The 22905-nt window shown below is 44.2% G+C and overlaps 1 protein-coding gene across 2 annotated transcripts in view; it reads left to right on the top strand.

Moving 5' to 3' along the window:
- The window catches only part of LOC147747793 (flavin-containing monooxygenase 1-like), a 534466-nt gene that overhangs the window by 290189 nt on the left and 221372 nt on the right, over positions 1 to 22905 (top strand). For both annotated transcript variants that reach the window (XM_086955881.1, XM_086955892.1), the window contains one exon: positions 8941 to 9103. In XM_086955881.1, coding sequence (XP_086812007.1) covers positions 8941 to 9103 — 163 coding nt within the window. The remainder of the gene's footprint in view (positions 1 to 8940; positions 9104 to 22905) is intronic.

The raw sequence follows: 22905 nt of genomic DNA, 5'->3' as shown, positions 1-22905 counted from the left end.
TCTTTATTCGTATGGCAGGTAAAGCGTGATGCATTTCAGCGTTTAGCCTTCCTCAGACGCCACTGCCCAACTGCTAGAACGTGCGCCCAGCTCATTTATCTGCAACAGTCCTTAATTGCTTGGTGCACGCCCTCCCCAACCAAGTGGTCGTCAATTGTAGTGTTGATCTTCTTTCACTACAACTCCCAGCATACCTCATTTCGGGCTGGTGATACGTGGGGAAACCGAAGGAAAGTTCTTATGTTACCAGGCGTTTTTGTGCAGTGCTTAGCGTACCTCCAACAGTCTTTAAAAACGTAGGAACCCCTCAAGTCCTCGCAAAACCGCTTCAACCCCCAGATTGTAGGTTTGCCAGGTCGTGGGTCGATAGTCAGACATCGACCTCATCCGTGAAATCACAGACTGCTTTCACGCAGCGTCCCATGCTTTCCTGCTTTATCTGTTGGGGGGCTGCCTTATGCCAATACCTTGACAAAACGAAGAAACTGCTTGCGCAGACACCAGGATTAGGCAGCCAACTTCACAAAGCGGGAGCTCCTTAACGTGTCACTGGCCGACACGGAAATATACACATCCACCTCCAGGGAAACCGAAGGAAGGAGCCACACGCGAGGACTGAGGAGAGAGGTTCTTTATTCGTATGGCAGGTAAAGCGTGATGCATTTCAGCGTTTAGCCTTCCTCAGACGCCACTGCCCAACTGCTAGAACGTGCGCCCAGCTCATTTATCTGCAACAGTCCTTAATTGCTTGGTGCACGCCCTCCCCAACCATGTGGTCAGCAATTGTAGTGTTGATCTTCTTTCACTACAACTCCCAGCATACCTCATTTCGGGCTGGTGATACGTGGGGAAACCGAAGGAAAGTTCTTATGTTACCAGGCGTTTTTGTGCAGTGCTTAGCGTACCTCCAACAGTCTTTAAAAACGTAGGAACCCCTCAAGTCCTCGCAAAACCGCTTCAACCCCCAGATTGTAGGTTTGCCAGGTCGTGGGTCGATAGTCAGACATCGACCTCATCCGTGAAATCACAGACTGCTTTCACGCAGCGTCCCATGCTTTCCTGCTTTATCTGTTGGGGGGCTGCCTTATGCCAATACCTTGACAAAACGAAGAAACTGCTTGCGCAGACACCAGGATTAGGCAGCCAACTTCACAAAGCGGGAGCTCCTTAACGTGTCACTGGCCGACACGGAAATATACACATCCACCTCCAGGGAAACCGAAGGAAGGAGCCACACGCGAGGACTGAGGAGAGAGGTTCTTTATTCGTATGGCAGGTAAAGCGTGATGCATTTCAGCGTTTAGCCTTCCTCAGACGCCACTGCCCAACTGCTAGAACGTGCGCCCAGCTCATTTATCTGCAACAGTCCTTAATTGCTTGGTGCACGCCCTCCCCAACCATGTGGTCGTCAATTGTAGTGTTGATCTTCTTTCACTACAACTCCCAGCATACCTCATTTCGGGCTGGTGATACGTGGGGAAACCGAAGGAAAGTTCTTATGTTACCAGGCGTTTTTGTGCAGTGCTTAGCGTACCTCCAACAGTCTTTAAAAACGTAGGAACCCCTCAAGTCCTCGCAAAACCGCTTCAACCCCCAGATTGTAGGTTTGCCAGGTCGTGGGTCGATAGTCAGACATCGACCTCATCCGTGAAATCACAGACTGCTTTCACGCAGCGTCCCATGCTTTCCTGCTTTATCTGTTGGGGGGCTGCCTTATGCCAATACCTTGACAAAACGAAGAAACTGCTTGCGCAGACACCAGGATTAGGCAGCCAACTTCACAAAGCGGGAGCTCCTTAACGTGTCACTGGCCGACACGGAAATATACACATCCACCTCCAGGGAAACCGAAGGAAGGAGCCACACGCGAGGACTGAGGAGAGAGGTTCTTTATTCGTATGGCAGGTAAAGCGTGATGCATTTCAGCGTTTAGCCTTCCTCAGACGCCACTGCCCAACTGCTAGAACGTGCGCCCAGCTCATTTATCTGCAACAGTCCTTAATTGCTTGGTGCACGCCCTCCCCAACCATGTGGTCGTCAATTGTAGTGTTGATCTTCTTTCACTACAACTCCCAGCATACCTCATTTCGGGCTGGTGATACGTGGGGAAACCGAAGGAAAGTTCTTATGTTACCAGGCGTTTTTGTGCAGTGCTTAGCGTACCTCCAACAGTCTTTAAAAACGTAGGAACCCCTCAAGTCCTCGCAAAACCGCTTCAACCCCCAGATTGTAGGTTTGCCAGGTCGTGGGTCGATAGTCAGACATCGACCTCATCCGTGAAATCCCCGACCCACTTTGGCCACCATCTTGAAGTAGTATTAGCGTGCCAAATTAGTTATTAGTTTTTTGTACATGATTAAATGATATCAAACAAAATAAAGTTTAGTCTAGCCCCAGTGGGCTGATATGATGTCCATGAATTCACTTTCTAGTGATTATGTGGGTATCGCCCCAGTGGGCTAAACAGTTGTGACAGTGTTGATTCAACAATTATATCTATTTGGCTTTTCTTGTTGTTTGCAGTCTTGTTGTCCTATGTAAAAAGAAAATATGTGTTTTAAAACCAATTATGACAAATTATTTACATGTTATTTACATGTTAAAACAAAAGATTGATGGCGGCCAAAGTGGGTTGGGGAGCACGCAAGCATGGGTAAGCTCACCCGTATGAATTCACTGACAATGTAATTAATTTTAGCCCACTGGGGCAAGATTTACTTTGATGGAGAATGTTTGAAAATGTAAACTGTGACAATGTATGTTTATTAACTTACACCACTCCAAAATGGCGGTCAAAACAGGTCGGGGTGGATCAACTGTAGTCCTTTTTCCATGCACCTTGTTTGATTATGTAAATAGCACTTTGCATTGATCATATTCACCGTGACCAAGCCTTAGTGGCGAAACGCGTCGGTAGGGAGCTGCTGATTTCGTGCCTCTAATAAAAACACTTTGAAGCATCCAGAAGTAGCCTGTGCCATTCTTCGGATTGGGAGAAACTTTGTTCATAAAATGAAGGGTGTCCGGCACCCACACAGGCTCGCCGTGATACGAGACGAGGAACAGCCGGGAAAGGTTGTTTGTTTATATATAATTATATATATCAATGAAGACTCTTGACCGCCAGTCGCGGGGCGGTTCTATACAGGTGCGGACCTCTTCCCAAAAATCCTTCGCTAATAAGGAGCCACTCCACACAAAGTACGTGTAAGCAGTTGCTTGTTTTATTTAAGCATTCTTCAGACTAATGTCTTCCATGACGCGTTTCACTCCGTAAAGGAGGTTGATCACATATATATATATATATATATATATATATATATATATATATATATATATATATATATATATATATATATATATATATATATATATATATATATATATATATATATATATATATATATATATATATATTTAAAGCTCCGCTGCTGTTAAACAGTAAGGACCAGCACTCTCATTTGTTCAATCCTGATAGAGATTTATTGTGCAAAAATGGAAAACAGACGCGTCTCAGCCATAGTTTTCGTCAGTGTCGGCTTGCGTCTATGAGGCAGAAGTTAATATTTACAAGTTCATAATAACAAACGAAGGACTGTGCAAAATAATTGTTAAACACCATATTGGAATGTGCAAATGATATCATTGTAGTACATTATTACTATTTAAAGTGAGTGTTTCAGTGACTAATACATGAAATTATGATCTCTAATTTAGACAATTGTAGTGCTGTCGCGATTTCTTTCTCATGATTCCAATTTTTACAATTAAATCAGCATTTGCATTTAAAGGATTTTAACTCAAATTATTAAGCCCTGGATGGGTAAACTTGTTGTCATATAGTTAGATAGCTTCTGTCAATAATAACACTATATGTCCAAACAAATTTCCTATATATACGTAATCATTAATCACTGTACATTTCATTACAATTCATTGATCTTGATTCTATTGATTTCATTGTGATTCCTCTCTATTTCTTAGGTTTACTTAACGTTAGTCCTACTATTTTCCGACCCAGACATATAAAGATACTGCTCAATATTAAGCACATTTATAAATGAGTTATTAATTCTTCTCCAGAGTTTTACCTCTTTGGTGACTTGGTCTGGAGTTCAATAATATATCTCGACTCCAGACGTCGTAACCTTTTTTCCCTGTCTCCTCCCCTGATGTCATTGGGGATACACTCCAGACAGAAAAACTATAAGAGTGTTCTGTTGCTATTATGGTGGCTAGCAAAGTAATGGGCTACAGGATAGTTTTCATCCCAATTGGCAATCGCTCTTTGATGTTCCAGTACTCGCATTTTAACTGCGTTGACTGTACTGCCCACGTAGCGATAGCCACATGGACATTCCAGACAGTACACTACATATGTTGTAGTACATGTCATAAATTTAGAGATTCTAGTGTGAGACCTAGTATCAGGGATTTGGTATGTTAAAACTCTTTTCTGAGACTGGTGGTGGTTTGGTAAGGTGACTTTGTACCAAATGGTCTTTTAAGGATCTCGAATTTCTGGATGTTATCTTCGGATAATCCGGGAGTTCCTTGCCTGTTGTGCTGTCAGACTTAAAAAATGTCCAATTCTTGCACAATATTGTTCTTAATTTACTGGCTGCTGACCATATGTGTGTGTGTGTGTATGTGTATATATATATATATATATATATATACCAGTAGGTAGTTATAGTTAGGACCTAGTTTCCATAGGAAGAGCATTTTTTGTTTTGCTTATAACTTTGGCGTCGTTTGATGAGTCTTCTTACATTTTCCAAAATAATCTTTGTTCATATCAGCTCCAATGTTGAAAGCTTGGGGTGATTCATCAAGGGGGGCTGATAAAAAAGGGGGGGTGTAAAACATGTTTTCTCCATGTTAATTTCCATAGGAAACTTTACAAATGGCTACAGGTCGAACGGGTGAACGGAATTATCCAAATTTGGCAGGGAGAAGGGTCTTGGTGTAGAAAGCACGCTTTTGTTTATTTGGTGTATATCCATTCAGTAGTTTTTGAGAAATATCGAAATTTACAGATATCGATATATGGGAATTCTGCCATCTGATTGGCTGAGGCATTACGAGCACAAGCTTGCTGCTTATTGGCTGCGAGCACTGCAAGCGTTTGCAACTCTGAAGTGTTGGCCGCCATTTTGTGATTCCGTTGATGCGTGTAAGGGGAAAAAGGGCAAACAATTTAGGAAAGTGGAGGGGAGGAGCACTGTAACCTTTGTGGGGTGTTTAGGGTGTGCTATAGAGGGTGTAAGAAGCAAAGTATTCACCTCGACCAGTGTGAAAGTGCTGGGCTACGGAAATATTGTGGTCAATTAGGATGGCGGACGGATCCGTCCACCATCCTAGCCCGTCCGCCACCTATTTTGCCCCCGACATGTTACAATGGCAGGGGGGACCGTGGCGGAGGGGAAGTCCGTCTGCCGCACGCCGCTTTTCCGCTGCGGCGGAAAAGGTCTAATATGGTGGCGGTGTCTATCAGTCACCGCCAGCCATATTAGGATTGCCAAAAGCAGATGCCTTTCCGTGGTGGCAATGCCACCACAAAAAAGCATACAGGCTTTGCTTTGGGGGCCTGTTGCGGCCCCCAGGTTGAAGGGGGTTGGGGGTGCACATGAGGGGTACCTATGGTACCCCCCTGAATTTGCATGCACAAAGCGGCAGGCACCGCGCGGTGCCTGCCACTTTGGGCATGCAAATGCAAAGCATGCATTTATAACTTTGCTGCGGGTGCTGCTTCAAGCAGCACCCGCCGCAATGGTAAAGATACGGGATGTGACCGCCAGGGTGGCGGTCACATCCTAATTGCTATGGGGGGAACGCCACTGCCCCTGCGGATGGTCCCTCCACCTCGGGGGTGGCAGACGGACACAGGTCCGTCCGCCAACATAATCGACTTTTTAGTGAGGTATTGCGTAGAGTCTGATGCTGGTAAGGTGAGCTGGTGTGGGACTTAGGGATTAAAGCGTGAGCCCAAATTGTGTGTTTTATGCTGTGAAGTCATGTGCCGTGGCCGCTGTACTACACCTGTTGAAGTAGTGTCAGTATGAGTTTATACCTACTAGGATGAACTACTGATCCTACTGGCCTGAAAGTCCTGGAGTACGGAAAATATGTGAGCTACTGTCTAGAGTCTCATGCTACTAAGCTGAGCTGCTGCCGGACTCGGGGATGATAGCGTAGGTCAAAACTGTGTGTCATATGCTGTGAAGTCATGTTCTCTGGCCGCTGTGCCACATCTGTCCAAGTAGTGTGAGCATGTAGTTATAGCTACTCGGAGGAACTTTTGATTAGAACATTGTAACTTGTGTATGGTGCTTGAGGGGTGTTATACAGGGAGTGCGAAGGTAAATTCATGCGTATCAAATCAATTTGGTATTTCTGAAGTGCAAACTACTCACTCCTACTGGTGTGATGGCGCTGGGGGCATATGCTGAGCTGCTAAAGGAGTCAGGGTAGAGTTGCTGAACTATTGACCCCTACCAGTCTGGAAGTGCTGGGTACGGAAATTAAGTGAGGTATTGCCTAAAGTGTCATGCTGCTAAAATGAGCTGTTGCTGGACTCGGGATGAAACCGTTAGCTTAAAATTTGTGTGCTATGCTGTGAAGTCATGTGCTCTGGGCGCTGTGCCACACCTGTCCAGCTTGTATTTGGTGCTTAGGTGGTGTTGTATAGGGAATGCAAAGGTAAATCAATACGGTATTTTTAAAGCGCAAACTACTGACCCCTATGGGTGAGTAGAGCCGGTGATCAAAGCCAGAGCTCTGTGCTGCAAAGTGAGATGGTCTGCCCGCTGCGCCACAGCTGTGTGGAGAATAAATTTTAGCGAGGGTTCGGGAGTTGCCGTTACCTAAAATAGCAGGCCTATGTTGTAAGTTATAGGGTGGCTCTAAAAAGAGCCCTGGTGTTCATTAGTTGGAGCTGCATTTAAGTGTGGATGCACAGGTTCAAGTTATTCAGGAAAACTCGATTTCCCCGATCTGTGAAGTGCACTCCATCACTTCTGTAGATATCAGCCATATCAAAACATATATTGTTGTTGTAAATGGACCCCATTGTGTGGTCTCTGAGGTATGCAGACACAGCTTTGTTGACTTTCTTCCTAGATTTTTCAATCTGAGGACAAAATTGTTTTGACCATTTCCACTTCTGTCTTTAGCATATGTTGGAATATACAAAGACAGTTTGAGGCAAAAGTAACATCAATTGTCCAAAGGTGTCCTTCATAAGCATTTCCAAACCTACCGCAGTCAATGTGCCTAGCCCATTTTCATCACAGTGCACATTCATGAGGTCAGGGAGCTGGAGATGCAAACAGGTTTTAACCAAAGGCAACAATTGGTGCCACTTCAATCCACTCTGTGCAAACCATTTAATGTTCACATTTTGTAAACCTAGGTCTAAGTCAATACATCTCTGTTCTGCATACGTCTTGCACCAGAAAACATAGCTATGTTCCACGATCCACACTAGCATTTTAAAGGTATGGCTGAAAGTTATAGAAGATGTTTGTAGCTCATGTAGTTCCTTCGTGGAATAGGAGAAATGTTTAAAGATGGGGAACTCGTTTTTTTCACATATAAAAAACGATACCTGATTGGGAGATGAAAAGCATTGTTTTTAAAAAGAAGGGTGCGCATTCATTTTGTGGAAAAGCATCTTTGTGATTGGTTAAGAAAAAGCAGTTTGAACATGGAGTACATATTATAGGATAAAATGTGCTCAACTCAACCACACCTGCTACTTGCATTTGGAATGCACTGTTCGAACTTAAAACAATAATGAACTTTTAACCTGCACGTGCACATGGAAATTGCATTGGGAAAAAGCTATTTGGGCCCTCCCTTTTTCCCGACCCCCCTTGACAAATCACCCCAAAACTTGCAAGACTACACCTGGAGTGAATAGTAAACTAATGTTGAAAATTTTGTGAAGATTTGTCAAACGGTGCCAAAGTTATTGGCAGAATAAAAAGCAATATGGGCCTCATTACGATGTCGTTCGGAAAGGCTCTGAACGGCAGTCGGTTTGTCCGAATCCAATTCGGAGCCCACATTTTCGACCGACTCTGAAACATTTAGAAACGACCAATCACAATGTTCGGTAACCGCTCGGTCCTTCCAACTCGGTTCTGACCGGCATTCTGAGAAACGGAGTCTGTCAGAGCCGACTCGTACAGCTCTATGGACCATGTTTCCGACCGATGTATTACAGATTCGGACAGCCATTCTGAAATCGGTTTGTCCGTCACGGGTCGGCTGTCGGAATCTGACTTTTGGGGGCCATAGCAGCCCCTCTTCACCCGGAGGACTCCAGTTGGATGCCCGGTGGGGGTACCCATAGGTCCCCTCTTTCCAACCATGCATCATGCAACAGGGTGCAAGGTTTTCCACAACCACCCCTTTCTTCATTGGGAGCCTCTGTTGTTTGGCAGAACACAGGCTCCCATTGAAGTCAATGGGAGTCAGACCGAACGGTGTTCGGAAACATTGTAATCATTCAGTCGGACTCCCAGAAACCGATTCAGTCAGAAAGCATGCCGAGACCGAGCCGGCCAGAATGCTTTCTGACTGACATCGTAATAAGGCCCTATGTATATATGTATATATGTATGTATGTATATATAATATATTCCTTCAAAATGACTGGATTTGCCAGCAATAATAATTCACCAGCACACAGGAGGCCAAGAGAAGTCCTACAAAAGTAAAGTATATTCATTGCGTAATCTGATACAGTATTAGGCACAAATCCATTAACAAGGATTGGTATGCATTAAACCTTACTGTAGCCCGAAATTAATTACTTGCATTTCTGAAGGAAGTAGAAATCCATTTTAGAGTTTTCAATTAATGTGCTATTTGGAGTTACAACTGTAAAGTAAAGAAAATATTTAACATGATTTTTGTTTGCTTATTTTAAAGACCAAGGTGTGCATGGTGAAGCAACGGATTGACTACTCTATCACAGGCCAGTGGGAGGTGGTAACAGAGACAGACGGTAAGCAGGAGACAGCCATCTTTGACGCTGTTATGGTCTGCAGCGGAACATATGTGGAACCTAGTCTCCCTCTGGAGAGTTGCTATGGTGAGTTTTATATTTTCTAGGTCTATTTTCAGGTATTTGAGATCAGACTATAGTTAAGAAGTTAAAAAATGACTCTACATAACTCTTGCCACTTTTCTAAGATACTGTTTCTCTCCTCAAAGCTAGCAAGCGTGATGTAGATGCAGACCTCTACATCACTGCTTAAACTAACAATGTGGCCAAGACAAGCTTCTTACTCAAACTGATTACGAAACTCTTTCCTCTGCTATCATCATCTCATGAAATGAAATGAAATGAAAGTGGGTTTTATAAAGCGCATTACTACCCGAAGGCCTCGCAGCGCTGTGAATGCGTATCTCTGGGAGTCTACTAATTTACTTAGAGAAGAAGAACGTTTTAAGAGTTTTGCGGAATTTTAGATGATTGGGTTCGCTGCGAAGCGTGGATGGTAAAGAGTTCCAGGTCGTGGCAGCATTCAGGGAGAAGGAGCGTCCGCCCCATCTGGCCCGTTTGATCTTATGTGTTGTTGCCAGAAAGGCCGTGCTGGAATGCAGTGATCTTTGGGGATGGTAAGGGGTGGCTAGGGAGCAGATCATTGCGGGGGCATTTTTCCACATGGCCTTATGCATTATGCACATAGCCTTGAATTTTACTCTGGCTTGGATGGGCAGCCGGTGTAAATTCCTCAGGGCAGCAGTGCCCGAATGCCTACGGGTCAGGCCGAGCAATAGACGTGCTGCTGCGTTCTGAGTGACTTGCAGCTTTTTAAGTGTGCTGGTCGGTGCGACCAGATATAAAGCATTCCCATAATCAAGACAGGACAGGATGATGGCCTGGACCATTATCCTGCGGGCCTGAAAAGGGAGGAGTGGTAGGACTTTCCGCAACATTCGCATCAGCCCAAAGCAGGTGGCGGAGAGTATTGTGGCTTGCTGGTTAAAGCTTAGGGTATCGTCCAGCCACATGCCCAAGCTTTTGATTTGCTTTTTTGGCTCTGGAGAGGGGCCCATACAGGGTGGCCATTGTAGAGTCGGTCTGGGGCCGGCTGTGTTCCCCAGGAACATCAGTTCTGTTTTTTCCCCGTTAAGTTTTAAATGGGAAAAGGCCATCCATTTTGTAACTGCTACTAGGCAGCTGTTCAGGTTGGAGGGGGTGCTTCCTGGCTGATTCAGGGCCACCACAAGCTGGGTGTCATCAGCGTAGGTTACGATTTCAAAGCCAAAAGGGTGAACGACCTCCACTAACGGTTGCATGTAAATGTTTAAAAGTGTGGGGCTCAGGGAGGAGCCCTGAGGCACACCTTGGTTGAGTGGTCAAGTTTTGGACTGAATGTCACCCTCCACCACCTGGAAAGTTCGGTTTTCTAAAAAAGATTGTAACCATGAGATGGCACTTCCCGTCACTCCAAGCTGTTTTAGTCGGGAGATAAGGATGTTACTGTTTACGGTATCAAAGGCGGCACTTAGGTCCAGCAGCATGATTGCTGTGGTGCCGCCTTGATCCATGTGCTTACTGGCTAGTTCTGTGACAGTCAATAATGCCGCCTCTGTCCCCAATTTTGGGCGAAAGCCAGCTTGAGAATCATGGAGCAGATGGTTGGCTTCCAGATAGAGCATAAGGCTGGTGTTGATATGTTTCTCAAGCAGCTCACTTACCCAGGGAAGGAGAGAGATGGGGCGGTAGTTGGTCATTTTGTCTGGGTCGAGGTTGTTTTTTTTAACAAAGCCCTGACTTGAGCACATTTCCAAGTTTCTGGAACTCTCCCTGTGGTGATTGACATGTTTACAATATTTAGAATCTAGGTCTAATGGTGTCCGCAACTTTCAAAAGATGGCGTGGGGGAGCGGGATCTAAAGGGGAACCTGATGTGACTTTCAACATAAGAGTATTTAGAGAGTCTTCTTCAAGCAGTGGGAATTCAGCTAGCTGGCAGATCGTGGTTGGGGGAATGGTATCTGTTCCGACTGGGTATTGACTGACCGGGTCACATAATGAAGAAATGGCTTGAATTTTTTGATGGAAGTACTCTGCCTGTCTATCACAGCAAGTCTGGGCTTCACGGAGATCCTGCAGAGTTGGGGGGGTACTAATCAGGGATTTTGCTATCCGGAATAGTTCCCTCTGGGTATTGGCAGACGTTCTAATTTTTTCCTCATAAAATGAAGCCTTTGTTAGTGTGATTTCAGCTTTATTGCCTCTCGATGGCTACTTCTGTCCTGTGCCTTGAGGGTGCGTCTCCAAGTTCTCTCAAGCTTCAAGCAGTTTTGTTTCAGCTCTTTTAGCTTGGGGGTAAACCAAGGTGATTGTTTGGACTTGGTTTTCACTTTGAGGGGTTTCTGAGGCGCAATTTATGTCTAGGGTGGTCTGTAGCCAGTTGGCATAATGGGTGTAAAGTGTGTCTACGTCAACCCCAGTCTGTCGAGGGGTAGTGGAGAGGGAGTCGGCCCACTGGTCTGTGGATAGTTTCGCCCAGTCCCTCCCTCTTACTGTAGCTCGAGGAAGCGCAGAGGGGGACTTTGGAATGTGCCAGAGTAGTGGGACCAGAAAATGATGGGTCCATGGGAGGGGAACAGGGTTCCCTGTCTTAAGTCTGTAATCTCATAACATAGTGGCTTTGCTTGCCTTGGTTATATCACACATCAAAACCATATAATATGTGACATCTTTGAAATACGAAGCTGCTGTCTATTGTACGACCACCGTATCAACGAGGAACTCTCTCATTACATCGGATATCAACTGCACCTATATTCAGAGGCGTCACTAGAGGGGTGCGGGGGTGCGGACCATACCGGGTGACACCGTCACATGGGGTGACACTGTGGGCCTCTGCTCTAAATAATCCTATCGCTACATATCAGGAGGCGAGGAACCCGTTACCTGGCTGCCGGCCAAGATTATTGTTTTTTAGGCTGCTATATGACGTCGGCGTCCGGGCGTTGATGACGGTCAACTTCGAAACGTTTTGCATGAACTGAAGCACCGACCGAGAAAAGTTAAAAGCAGAAAATCCACGCTGGTACAGGCCAGGGCAGGTAAGGAAAAACGCTGCACGTCGCAGTGTGGTGGATGATTAAAAAAATGCCACTGTCACATACTCCACCAACCGGGCTGTATATCGAGCTTGGTCCTACTGTCATCTTTATGCTCGTCCCGGGTCTTAGTAGCACAAGACCCGCTTCACGGCTCCGAGCAGTGCCCTGGTGTCCCTGCAGTGCTCCCCAAACTAGTGCTCCTTAAGACGGCAGCACAGCTTAAGGGCACACAAGGAGAGGGGAGAGAGAGCTGGCGTAGGGGGGTTGTATATGGTCTGTGGGCTGGGAAGAGGCGAGGGGCAAAGAGGCCTGTGGTGGCGATGGTACAGGTGTGTACCAGCCAGAAGGAAAAGCATTAGAGGCAAACGTGTGATCGTGAAGTGGATGGCCGGAGAAAAGAGTGGGAGTCGAAAAAGAGGAGGAGGTGTGAGGGGGTAAGGGAGAAGAATAAATGGTGACATTTGAGAAAAAGGTGTGTAGATGGCGAGAGTAAAACTGAGGGGTTAGGGAGGGAAATGAGAACACAGAATGTGAAAGGAGGGTGAAAGGAAGGAGAGTGGACATGGAAGGATGGGCTGAAATGAGAATTGAGAGGTCGGTGGGCAGGCGAGAGAGCAATTAAGTAAAGCAAGGAATATGTATCATAAAGAGAGAAGGAAGAGATACTGTAAGGAGAAATAAACACATGGCCCCATGGCCGCTTCAAACCTGTAAGAAAGATTGTGGTCCTTACTGGGGTTCTGTGACATTCAGTTCACTATCAATGTATGTCAGATGGCACACATTAACTATGCAGACCTCATGGCTCTACAGAGTAAATGGAAACATTTACAATAAGGTGATCATTTTAGTTTGCTTAGTGGGCAGTGGGTTGAGACACACAAAACTGCCTGGCAAAGGTTGTATCAAAATAGAGTTAGTGGTTATTAAAAGTGGCTTCAGGAAAGGCTTGAACCAGAGAATAATTCAATACAGTGGAAACCAGTGAACTAAGTATAAGGCCCAGACGCAGAGTGAAACAAACTGCAGTCAAGTGAGTTTATATTGAACAAATACAGGCCCAAATGCTCGCAAAATACAGGGGACAACGCTGGACTCGCGCAGGGTACCCCTAGATAAACAGTGGAAAGGGTGCAGACTGGATGCAAACCCCCTGGTGGCACAGTCTCAAGTGTGGCAGTAGCAATCTGATCTCTTACAAATGGGTTCTACTAGGTGTGTTTACTTTGTAGATGCACAATATTTCACTATGACTGGTAATTGGTGCTGAAAATAGATGCACCACTTGACTTTGGAATTGGAGGAATGTTTTCGATGTTGTTGTTTTTTTAAATTTCTTCTTTTTTTTTTGTTTGTTTCATTTCAACAACCTGTAAGGGGTGACACCATGAGTTACGGCACTGGGTGACACCAACCCTAGTGACGCCACTGCCTATATTGTCAGTCAGAATTACTTCATGAATCGATTATCTTGCAAAAATAGTATTAAAAAACATAATCATTGTCCGCACGTTCACCACACTCAAATGCTCCATTATGCCTTCATAAGTGCCCCCGATTGCCTAAACCTATTATCATCTCGCTCATTCCCTTTGGAGAAAAGCCCTTCTTCTCTCAACAACGTATCTTTCTAGATATAAAATTCATCCTTATTAAACCAAACCTCTTTCACTCCTCATCTATACTGCTATTATAAAGAGAGAACTTGCACCTTTTGGCCAGGTAAACTCGGGAACCACAGCGCCAATCTACACACCCGATACATCTATGAAAATGTCAGGGTGTGTATATGGACATAGGCTATATAAATTTAAAAAAAAAACGAAATTAAAAAAATTCAGTTTGAAAACAAAATAGTCCCCTGAAAGCAGCGCCGGCCGGGACCTAGGGCTGGCCGCGACGGACGTGCGTGATGACCGTGACGCGACGTGCATGATGACGACGAAGGAGGAGCGGCGGTGCAGTGACGAGCGGCTGTGCAGTGAGGAGCGGCGGCACAGGTAAGGAAAGGGAAATTTTTCGAGCGTGGCTGTGCAGTGAGGAGCGGCGGCACAGGTAAGGAAAGGGAAAGTTTTCGAGCTTTTCCTAAACTCTCAGTGCGAGACTGTGTGATGCAGGGGAAGGCGTCCCAGGGGGGGTGAAATGTCAGGGCGGGAGTGAGTCGGGGCGGGAGGGGGGCAGGAGGGAGTCGGGGCGGAGGGGGGCCTGGTCAGTGTCCGTGCATGGGCATGCACGGACAATGTCGGGGCGGGCGGGGGCCTGGGCGTGCGGTTGGCCCTGAAGCCTCATTGCCCCCAGGCAACGCTGGGGCGGGCTGCTAGTATCATACATTATAAAACATTACACTAACTTTAATGCAAAAAAATTTCAAAAACATGCATTCTCATCATAGAACAGTACATCAGCATAAAATAAAAACCTGAAACGTCTTGCTGATAAACAGAACAAAGCATACAATAGAGGTCAGTTCGCACATTTGCGCCTAATAATCAGCAACAGATATTTCTGCAGAGCGAAGTTGTAAAAATATTAGGACCACTGAATATTGCCTAACAGACTTTAAAATAGGCACTACAAATCTTCTTTCAGGATTGCATACAGTGAATAAAATAACATAGAGTGCACCGTGCTATGTGATGTAAAATTATCACAGGGACATTTGGGAAGAGATTCAAACCAAGACCCCTGGACAGGAAAAGTGCATAAAAGTGAATAGGGCGAAGCCCGAATTTCGTTAAATAAAACATGTATTGAGGGCTGCGACAAAAACATGATATGGCTCCAGACCCAAGGATGTAATCAGGTTTGAGTGCACTACCCCTCTGTGCATCTTTGATGTTTTAATTGCATGGTTTTTAGGCGGGGACTCAAAGAAAAATGTTGTTATCCTTTCTTTAGACAGAGCAGCATTCACTAGAGAGTTAAAATAAAAATCCCTAATACCCAGTGTTAGAAACGGGGTCTGTAGTTGGCAGAGGAATTCATCCTGTCAAAGGAGGGGCCACCATTGTAGTCATGGTAAGTCAGATACTCTCCCTAAATTAACATGTGCTAGCCCTCAGGTAGCTTGACGCAGAGCAGGCAGGCTTGACTTAAGAGTTAATATGTAAAGTATTTGTGCAACTCTTATAACAGGAAAAAAGAAAAAATGCCACATAAAATAATCCAGACCAGGTTAGAAAAATATAAACTAATTTAATGAACAAATCAAGGCCAAAACATGAAAAATCCAACATGTAGAACCGGAGTTATGAATTGTCAAAGAATATCTTGAATTATAGTGCTCAGAGTGATAAAGCTCTAACCTGGGCTATCTGCTCACGCTGAACTGGACCAAATCTGAAAAGTCAAGCCAATTTCGATGGAGGGTGGGTCAGATACAGGACCCACGCACTCCTCGATTAAACAGTACCTTCAAGGAGGAAGTGTCGGCGTCAAGGAGGAGGATGTGAGGAACGGTTGGAGGAGATGCATCTGCATCGATCCAGAGGAATGTAGGTGATGTGTAGGTTCTGAGCTATGCAGTTGGGTTATGCATCGACGTCGAACTCCAGACTGAAGGCAATGCGTGGTCAAGCCATGCTGCCAGCGATGAGATGCCTTCGGAGCGGTGCTGTGTCAGCATTGATGAAAATGCGTCAGTTCCGACCAGTGCAAAGTTGAGATTGTGTGGATTTTGATGCTGCAGCACAGAAAACCCCACAATCACGAGCCAGGAGTGGATTGGCACCACTTAGCAGGCTAGGAGTAGGACACACAGATGGCAGAGTCCGGGTGCTGGTTGAAGAGTTGCAGGCAGTCTTTTGATGTTCCTGAGACTGCGTGACAGGAGGCAAGCAGACAAGCCCTTAGAGTCAGTCTGGGTTCAACTGCGTAGGTCCAGTACTCATCACCCAGGCATAGAGGTCAGCAGGCAGGACAGCACAGCAGAATATCAGTTCTTCCAGAACAGCAGTTCAGCAGAGTGGCAGTCCTTCATCAGCACAGCAGTCCTTGTAAACTAAAAAGTATATGTCCTGCCTTTCACCTAAACAGCACCCTGCCCTATGGGCTAACTAGGGCCTACCATATGGGTGAATTATGCGTAATAAAAGGGGAGTTTAAGGCTTGGCAAGGGGTTTTAAATACCAAGTTGATATGGCAGTTAATCCGCACATGCAGGCTACTGTGGTGGTAGTCCTGAGGCATGTTTACATGGCTTCTTAGGTGGGTTCAGTCAATAGTTTGGGAAACCCAGTGTACCCTTGGAGGCTTGGGCAGTAATCTAAATGGTAGTAGGAGCCTTCAAGGGATTTAACTCACAACAATCTTTCATTATTCAAAGATAAATCAGGGGTTAGTCCTTCTGGAACAAAAACCAAAGTGTCATTAGACATCAAGGTAAAGAATATCTTTCTTTTTTTTCTTTCTTTATTTTTCTTGTCCTCATACATGCCACAGGAACAAATAAACTCTAGATGGGATCCCTCTGCACCTTCCACAGAAGCATATTGGATAACTTCCATAGTAGCCTGTGCTGGGCAAACAGAGTTCACCCAGAGGTAAGGCTGTCTCCTGGTCCCACTCCCGTTCACCGCACTCGACAGTCCACTTGTTACTAGATAGGACCGGACAACAATCTTCTGGCATAATCATAGGACCATTCCTAGTTCTCCCTCCAGGTCTCTAGAGCTGCCCAGATCTTATTGGTGCTTGATTTGTGGCAGGCCATATCTGACTGGCTGATCATGATGATATTTGGAAGACAATCCACAAATAAGGGTGGAGCCTCCGATTTCCATGCTCTACAAATTTTCCTTCTGGCAATAACTATAACATAAAATACAAATTTCGAGGCAGGAGTACTCATACAATAGTCCGACATTAGACCAAAAAAGATTAGTCTTGGACTTACTTCAATCCGCCTCAATAACACATCCTCCAGGAAGCCACATACCTCAGTCCAGTATGAACCAAGCTTCGGGCACTCCGCAAATATGTGTTGATCGTCTGCGGCTGGGTACTTACATCTGGGACAGTGATATGTCCTTGTGGTCACCTTAGATAGTTTACCCAGAGTCCAGTACGCTTTATAGGTGGTGTACAAATGGTTCCTCCTGAGCGTCGCTGGTTTGATCACTGTCTGTAACATAATAAAGGAGTCACACCAGATTTTCCCTAACCCCTCCCTGTTACCTGAGAAAACATTGCCCCAGAGGTTCCCCAATTCTGAGTCCAAGCAGTCTCCTGCTCCAATGAAGGCCCTATACCAGAAAGAGACCTCATGTTTCCATGGACTTGCTAAAGAGACATAATCGGTGATCATACTGGCTTCCTCATTGCCCTACGATTGTGTTGCCCACCATGCAGAGAGCTGGTTAAACTTAAATCTTGTTAAAGTCCCATTAGTCAGGTTGGAAAGGGACTCCCTGCTCATAAGTTGTGAGTCTTTACAGAGATCACCCCACACAGCAATACCAGCTAATTTAAGCGGCTAACACAGTTGAGCCTGGAGACAGTCCAGAGTGCCAGGGGAATCCCATATCAGAGCCTGTGGAGTATAGTATGGTATTCTCAAAACTCTCCTGATATACCCCCAGTTCTCAAGAGCGAGCTAACAAGGTCATGAGCCGGATCTTTTTGTAAAATTTGGGGTCACCAAATTTATAAAGAAAAAAATCCTGTCCCTGCGGCACATCGTGTAACATTGCCTGAAATAAGAGGCCCTGTGAGGGTGAATCTAATTTATTGGCTAATATTCTAAAATTCTTAAAATGGAAGGCATGAAAATAGGAAAGTAGATCGGGTAGGTTCAAACCCCCTAGCTTCAACCCTCTCCTTAATTTTTTCCATGCTATTCTAGGGGTTTTTGTAGCCCATATGAAGGAACCAATTTTACCTTGGAGGGTAGCGAGATCCTTAGAATTACAAGGCAATGGAATTGTATTAAACAAAAAGGTCATTTTGGGCAAAATTATAATTTTTACGAGATTAACTCGCCCATATATATTGAATGGCAGATTCCCCCAGCTCAGTAATAACTTGCAAACCTCCTTAGATACCTTCTCCCAACTGATCTTAGGTATATCCGTCAGTTTCTGGCCTAGATGGATCCCCAGATATCTCACCTGCCCCCTTGCCCCATGTATAGTATCCGAGCAATTCCACCCCATTATTTTGTTTATTTCTGTTGGTCTTATAACCATAGATTTTACAGTATTCCTCAGCCAGTTCGAACAACAGAGGTATTGCATCAACATGATTAGAGGTGTACATAAGAAGGTCATCCCCATATAGGGCGGTCTTAAGTTCCAAGTCTGCAATTCTGAAGGGCCTAATACTGTGATCTGCTCATAGGGAACAAACAAAGGGTTCAATATATACATTAAATAATAAAGGTGACGGGGGACAGCCTGGTGCCTCTAAAAATGCTAAACCATTCCGTTAAGGCACCATTGATTAAAACGTTTTCTCTGGGGTTCAAGTAAAGAGATTTAACAGCTTCAACAAAATTAGTTGGAAAACCAAACTTATTCATAGTCTCCCAAAGATACCCCCAGTTCACCTGATCAAAAGCCTTAGCGGTGTCAATTGCGGCAATAGTAAGTGGCAACTTTTTCTCGTCTGCAAAGTCTATTGCCCCAATAGCTTGAAAGGTGAGCTCATTGAGCTGCCTTCCGGATATGAACCCCCTCTGATCGTGGTCTATGATGGTTTTATTAATTTTAGCAATCCTAGTAGCCATTATCCCAGAAAATATTTTAAGGTCAGAATTTAACAACGAAATCGGTCTGTATGATTCGATTTTTTGGGGGTGTTTGTTCTGTTTAAGAATCAATGAGACTGTCGCTTCAGACCAGGATGGGGGAATGCCTTCACCTTGTAGGTATACTTTATTAAAAAAAACTTTTAATACCGGGACAACCTTATCTAAGAGAACAAGATAAACTTCAATTGGTAGGCCGTCAGGGCTGGCGGCTTTGCCCCGGCTCATTTTCCTAATTTGTTCTCTAATTTCCCCCTCAGAGATGCTGGTAGCTAAATATTCTCTATCAGACTTGGACAGCTGAGGGAGATCCTTTAGGTCTAACCATGCCCTAACTTCATCTGGTCTGTAAATGATGTCATCTTGATATAGACCCTGCATGAATGACCGGGCCTCCTCTCTGATTTTATCATCCTCTTGTAACAAGGCACCTGACCCCCTTTGTACCACACTCTTAATGTTATTTCCTACCCTTTCTGTTCTTGATTTCCACGCCAGTAGGGAGGCGCATTTTTCGCCGTAAGCGAAATGCTGTAGTTTGCTGGCATCCCACCTATCCTTCATAATCTTATCAATTCTGGCCTGAAAGTCAGCTTGTAAACTCACCAATTCCCCCTCTAACTGAGGGATAAGTTCCCGGGAACTCAGGGCTGCTTGTTGCAACTCTGACTCTTTTTCCTTAATATTCTTAAGGCCCTCTATTTCTATCCCTTTTCTAGATTTTCTCATGTGAGTCATAAGGGAACTCAGAAGGCCCCTCAAATATGCTTTAAGGGTCACCCAAATTGTCTGTTCGCTAGAGGAACCTATATTAAAGCTACAAAAATCACCTATTCTATCATCCAGCTCCGCCTTCACACTCTCATCCAGTAACAAAGTCCTGTCTAAGGTCCACCTCTTCTCAATTATCTTAAGCCTAAGATTAAGAACCAGCTCAACAGCAGAGAGGTCAGATATAATTGCTGGGATATAGCTAATAGACCTAAGGTCTGAAAGCAAACACTGATCTACTAAAAAATAATCAATCCTCAAGATACCGGAGGGGGCTGAGAAGGAGGACATTAAGGGTTTTGTATGTTAGCTGTTGAGGGAGAGGGTGCTGAAAGACAGACCAGACATCAACTTAGATGCTGTGATTCAGAGAGTGCATAGGGACCCCTTTAAGTTGCACCCTGATAGGAAAGCCCCCAGGAAAATCCTAGTTAACTTTCAGACCTATAGCTCTAAAAGAGCTGATCTTGGGGAGGTCTCTATCAGGATCGGCACTTCACCATCAGGATGGGCCCTATCAAATACGTTCGGATATAGGGGGGAGAACAGAGCAAAGGCAGTGGGAGGTAGGCTCGAGAATGCCTGAATTAAGAAATTTAGGGGCAGAGGTCCAAATGAAGTTCCCCGCTTTACTGAAAGTAATGTGGAAAAACAAAATGCATAACTTCAGTTTACCCGAAGATGTAGATACCCTTTTGTCTCTGATGAGAGGTTAGTCAGAAGCTTAGTGGTTGTTTTGGGTTTCGTTTTGTGTTGGAGATTGTACCCTTACCCTTTCTGTTCTTGATTTCCACGCCAGTAGGGAGGCGCATATTTCACCGTAAGCGAAATGCTGAAGTTTGCTGGCATCCCACCTATCCTTCATAATCTTATCAATTCTGGCCTGAAAGTCAGCTTGTAAACTCACCAATTCCCTCTCTAACTGAGGGATAAGTTCCCGGGAAGTCAGGGCTGCTTGTTACAACTCTGACTCTTTTTCCTTAATATTCTTAAGGCCCTCTATTTCTATCCCTTTTCTAGATTTTCTCTTGTGAGTCATAAGGGAACTCAGAAGGCCCCTCAAATATGCTTTAAGGGTCTCCCAAACTGTCTGTTCGCTAGAGGAACCTATATTAAAGCTAAAAAAATCGACTATTCTATCATCTAGCTCCGCCTTCACACTCTCATCCATTAACAAAGTCCTGTCTAAGGTCCACCTCTTCTCAATCATCTTAAGCCTAAGATTAAGAACCAACTCAACAGCAGAGTGGTCAGATATAATTGCTGGGATAAAGCTAATAGACCTAAGGTCTGACAGCAAACACTGATCTACTAAAAAATAATCAATCCTCAAGATACCGGAGGGGGCTGAGAAGGAGGACATTAAGGGGCAGATTTATGAAGGCTTTGCGACGCCGGTGCGTCATTTTTAACATGGGAAAAAGTGACGCACCGGCGGCGCAAGGCCTTCATAAATCTACCCCTAAGGGTTTTGTATGTAAGCTGTTGAGGGAGGGAGTGCTGAAAGACCGACCAGACATCAACTTAGAATCTGAGATTCGGAGAGTGCATAGGGACCCCTTTAATTTGCACCCTTATAGGAAAGCCCCCAGGAAAATCCTAGTTAACTTTCAGACCTATAGCATAAAAGAGCTGATCTTGGGGAGGTCTCTATCAGGATCGGCACTTCATCATCAGGATGGACCCTATCAAATACGTTCGGATATAGGGGGGAGAACAGAGCAAAGGCAGTGGGAGTTAGGCTCCAGAATGCCTGAATTAAGAAATTCAGGGGCGCAGGTCCAAATGAAGTTCCCCGTATTACTGAAAGTAGTGTGGAAAAACAAAATGCATAACTTCAGTTTACCCGAAGATGTCGATACCCTTTTGTCTCAGATGAGGGGTTAGTCAGAAGCTTAATGGTTGTTTTGGGTTTCGTTTTGTATTGGAGATTGTACTGAGGCTATTTCTTAGCTGTATGTAGGGGTCTAGGGGGTGAAAAGTCGGTGTCTGGATAACATTTCTGCTTTAAAATTAAAGGGGAAAAAGGAATTAAAAAAGGGGAAGAAGAAAAAAAAAAAATATATATATATATATATATATATATATATATATATATATATATATATATATATATATATATATATTAAAAGGAGAAAAAAATATATAAGAAAAGGTCAAACATATCTTCACATAGAACACACGGGAGAACCTAGTAATTTGATAAAGATATTTTACTTTATATATTTTGTTTGCAAATGGAATACAAATAGATACAATCCTTCAACACAAAATCAAATAAAGAAGTAAAATGAAATTGGCCTAACACTACTTGACTAAGCAACTATTCCTAATAAATCATAAGTAACAAATCTTCTTATCAGAATACGTATTGCTCCAGAATTTTTTTTCCCTAGGAATAGAAGATGAGATTGACGTTTCGGTCTGTTCGGCTGTAGTCCATCATACCATCTTCAGGACAAACACAATTATGGCTGAGAAGAGAGACTCCTATGCAAACATAATACAACACGTTACCTTGAGATTGTAAACATATTTGCATTTGCAAAAGCAAAGTACAAAAAAATTAAGAAACCTGTGTTTCTAACAAAAGATGTGACTAATGTGGCACAAAGTGCAGTTATCCAATTTGTGAACCACCTAAAATAAATCAAAAGTTGCCACCACATTCACCTATATGTTCTAACATAGTAGTGAATGTGTCGCTTACTAATTCAAGCTGGCGAAGAACTTGCCTTATACCATACAATGGATTAAGGGTTGCTGTTGCGGATGAAGCACTATCCAAAAAACATGACACAACGATTATGTTGTTAATCTATTCTGAGTGATTTGCCTTCATGCCATTTTAACTAACTGAAAAAAGGGGGGTGCAACCCTGTAATGTACGGAAATTAATTTCCTATATTTGGTTCTTGAGCCGGAGTCTGTGTGAATACAGATAGATGTCTGCAAAATACTGTTTTTATATCTCAGATCTGTGAAAAGAATATATATCACAAGTACTTAAAATTATCTCAAGGCATTGCAAAACATAATGAAAAATCTTACAATGATAGTCATACATCACATGACATCACATTGACACACATCTTATTTGGCGTGCTCAGCGGTTAACTAATGTAGCTCTTACTAATAGCATATGGCCACTCAAGACCAATCATTTATAGGGTCAGAATATCATGCACAGAAATCACAAAGGACCTGATATGGAGAAAATCCAATTGAAATTCGTGTCTTTGGGTATGTCACATGCTTGATCTGCACATAAGCTATGGCAATATGTGGGC

The sequence above is a fragment of the Lissotriton vulgaris genome, chromosome 1_1 (genome assembly GCF_964263255.1).
Source record: "Lissotriton vulgaris chromosome 1_1, aLisVul1.2, whole genome shotgun sequence".
NCBI classification, from domain to species: domain Eukaryota; kingdom Metazoa; phylum Chordata; class Amphibia; order Caudata; family Salamandridae; genus Lissotriton; species Lissotriton vulgaris.
This window is presented reverse-complemented; position numbering and strand designations above follow the sequence as displayed.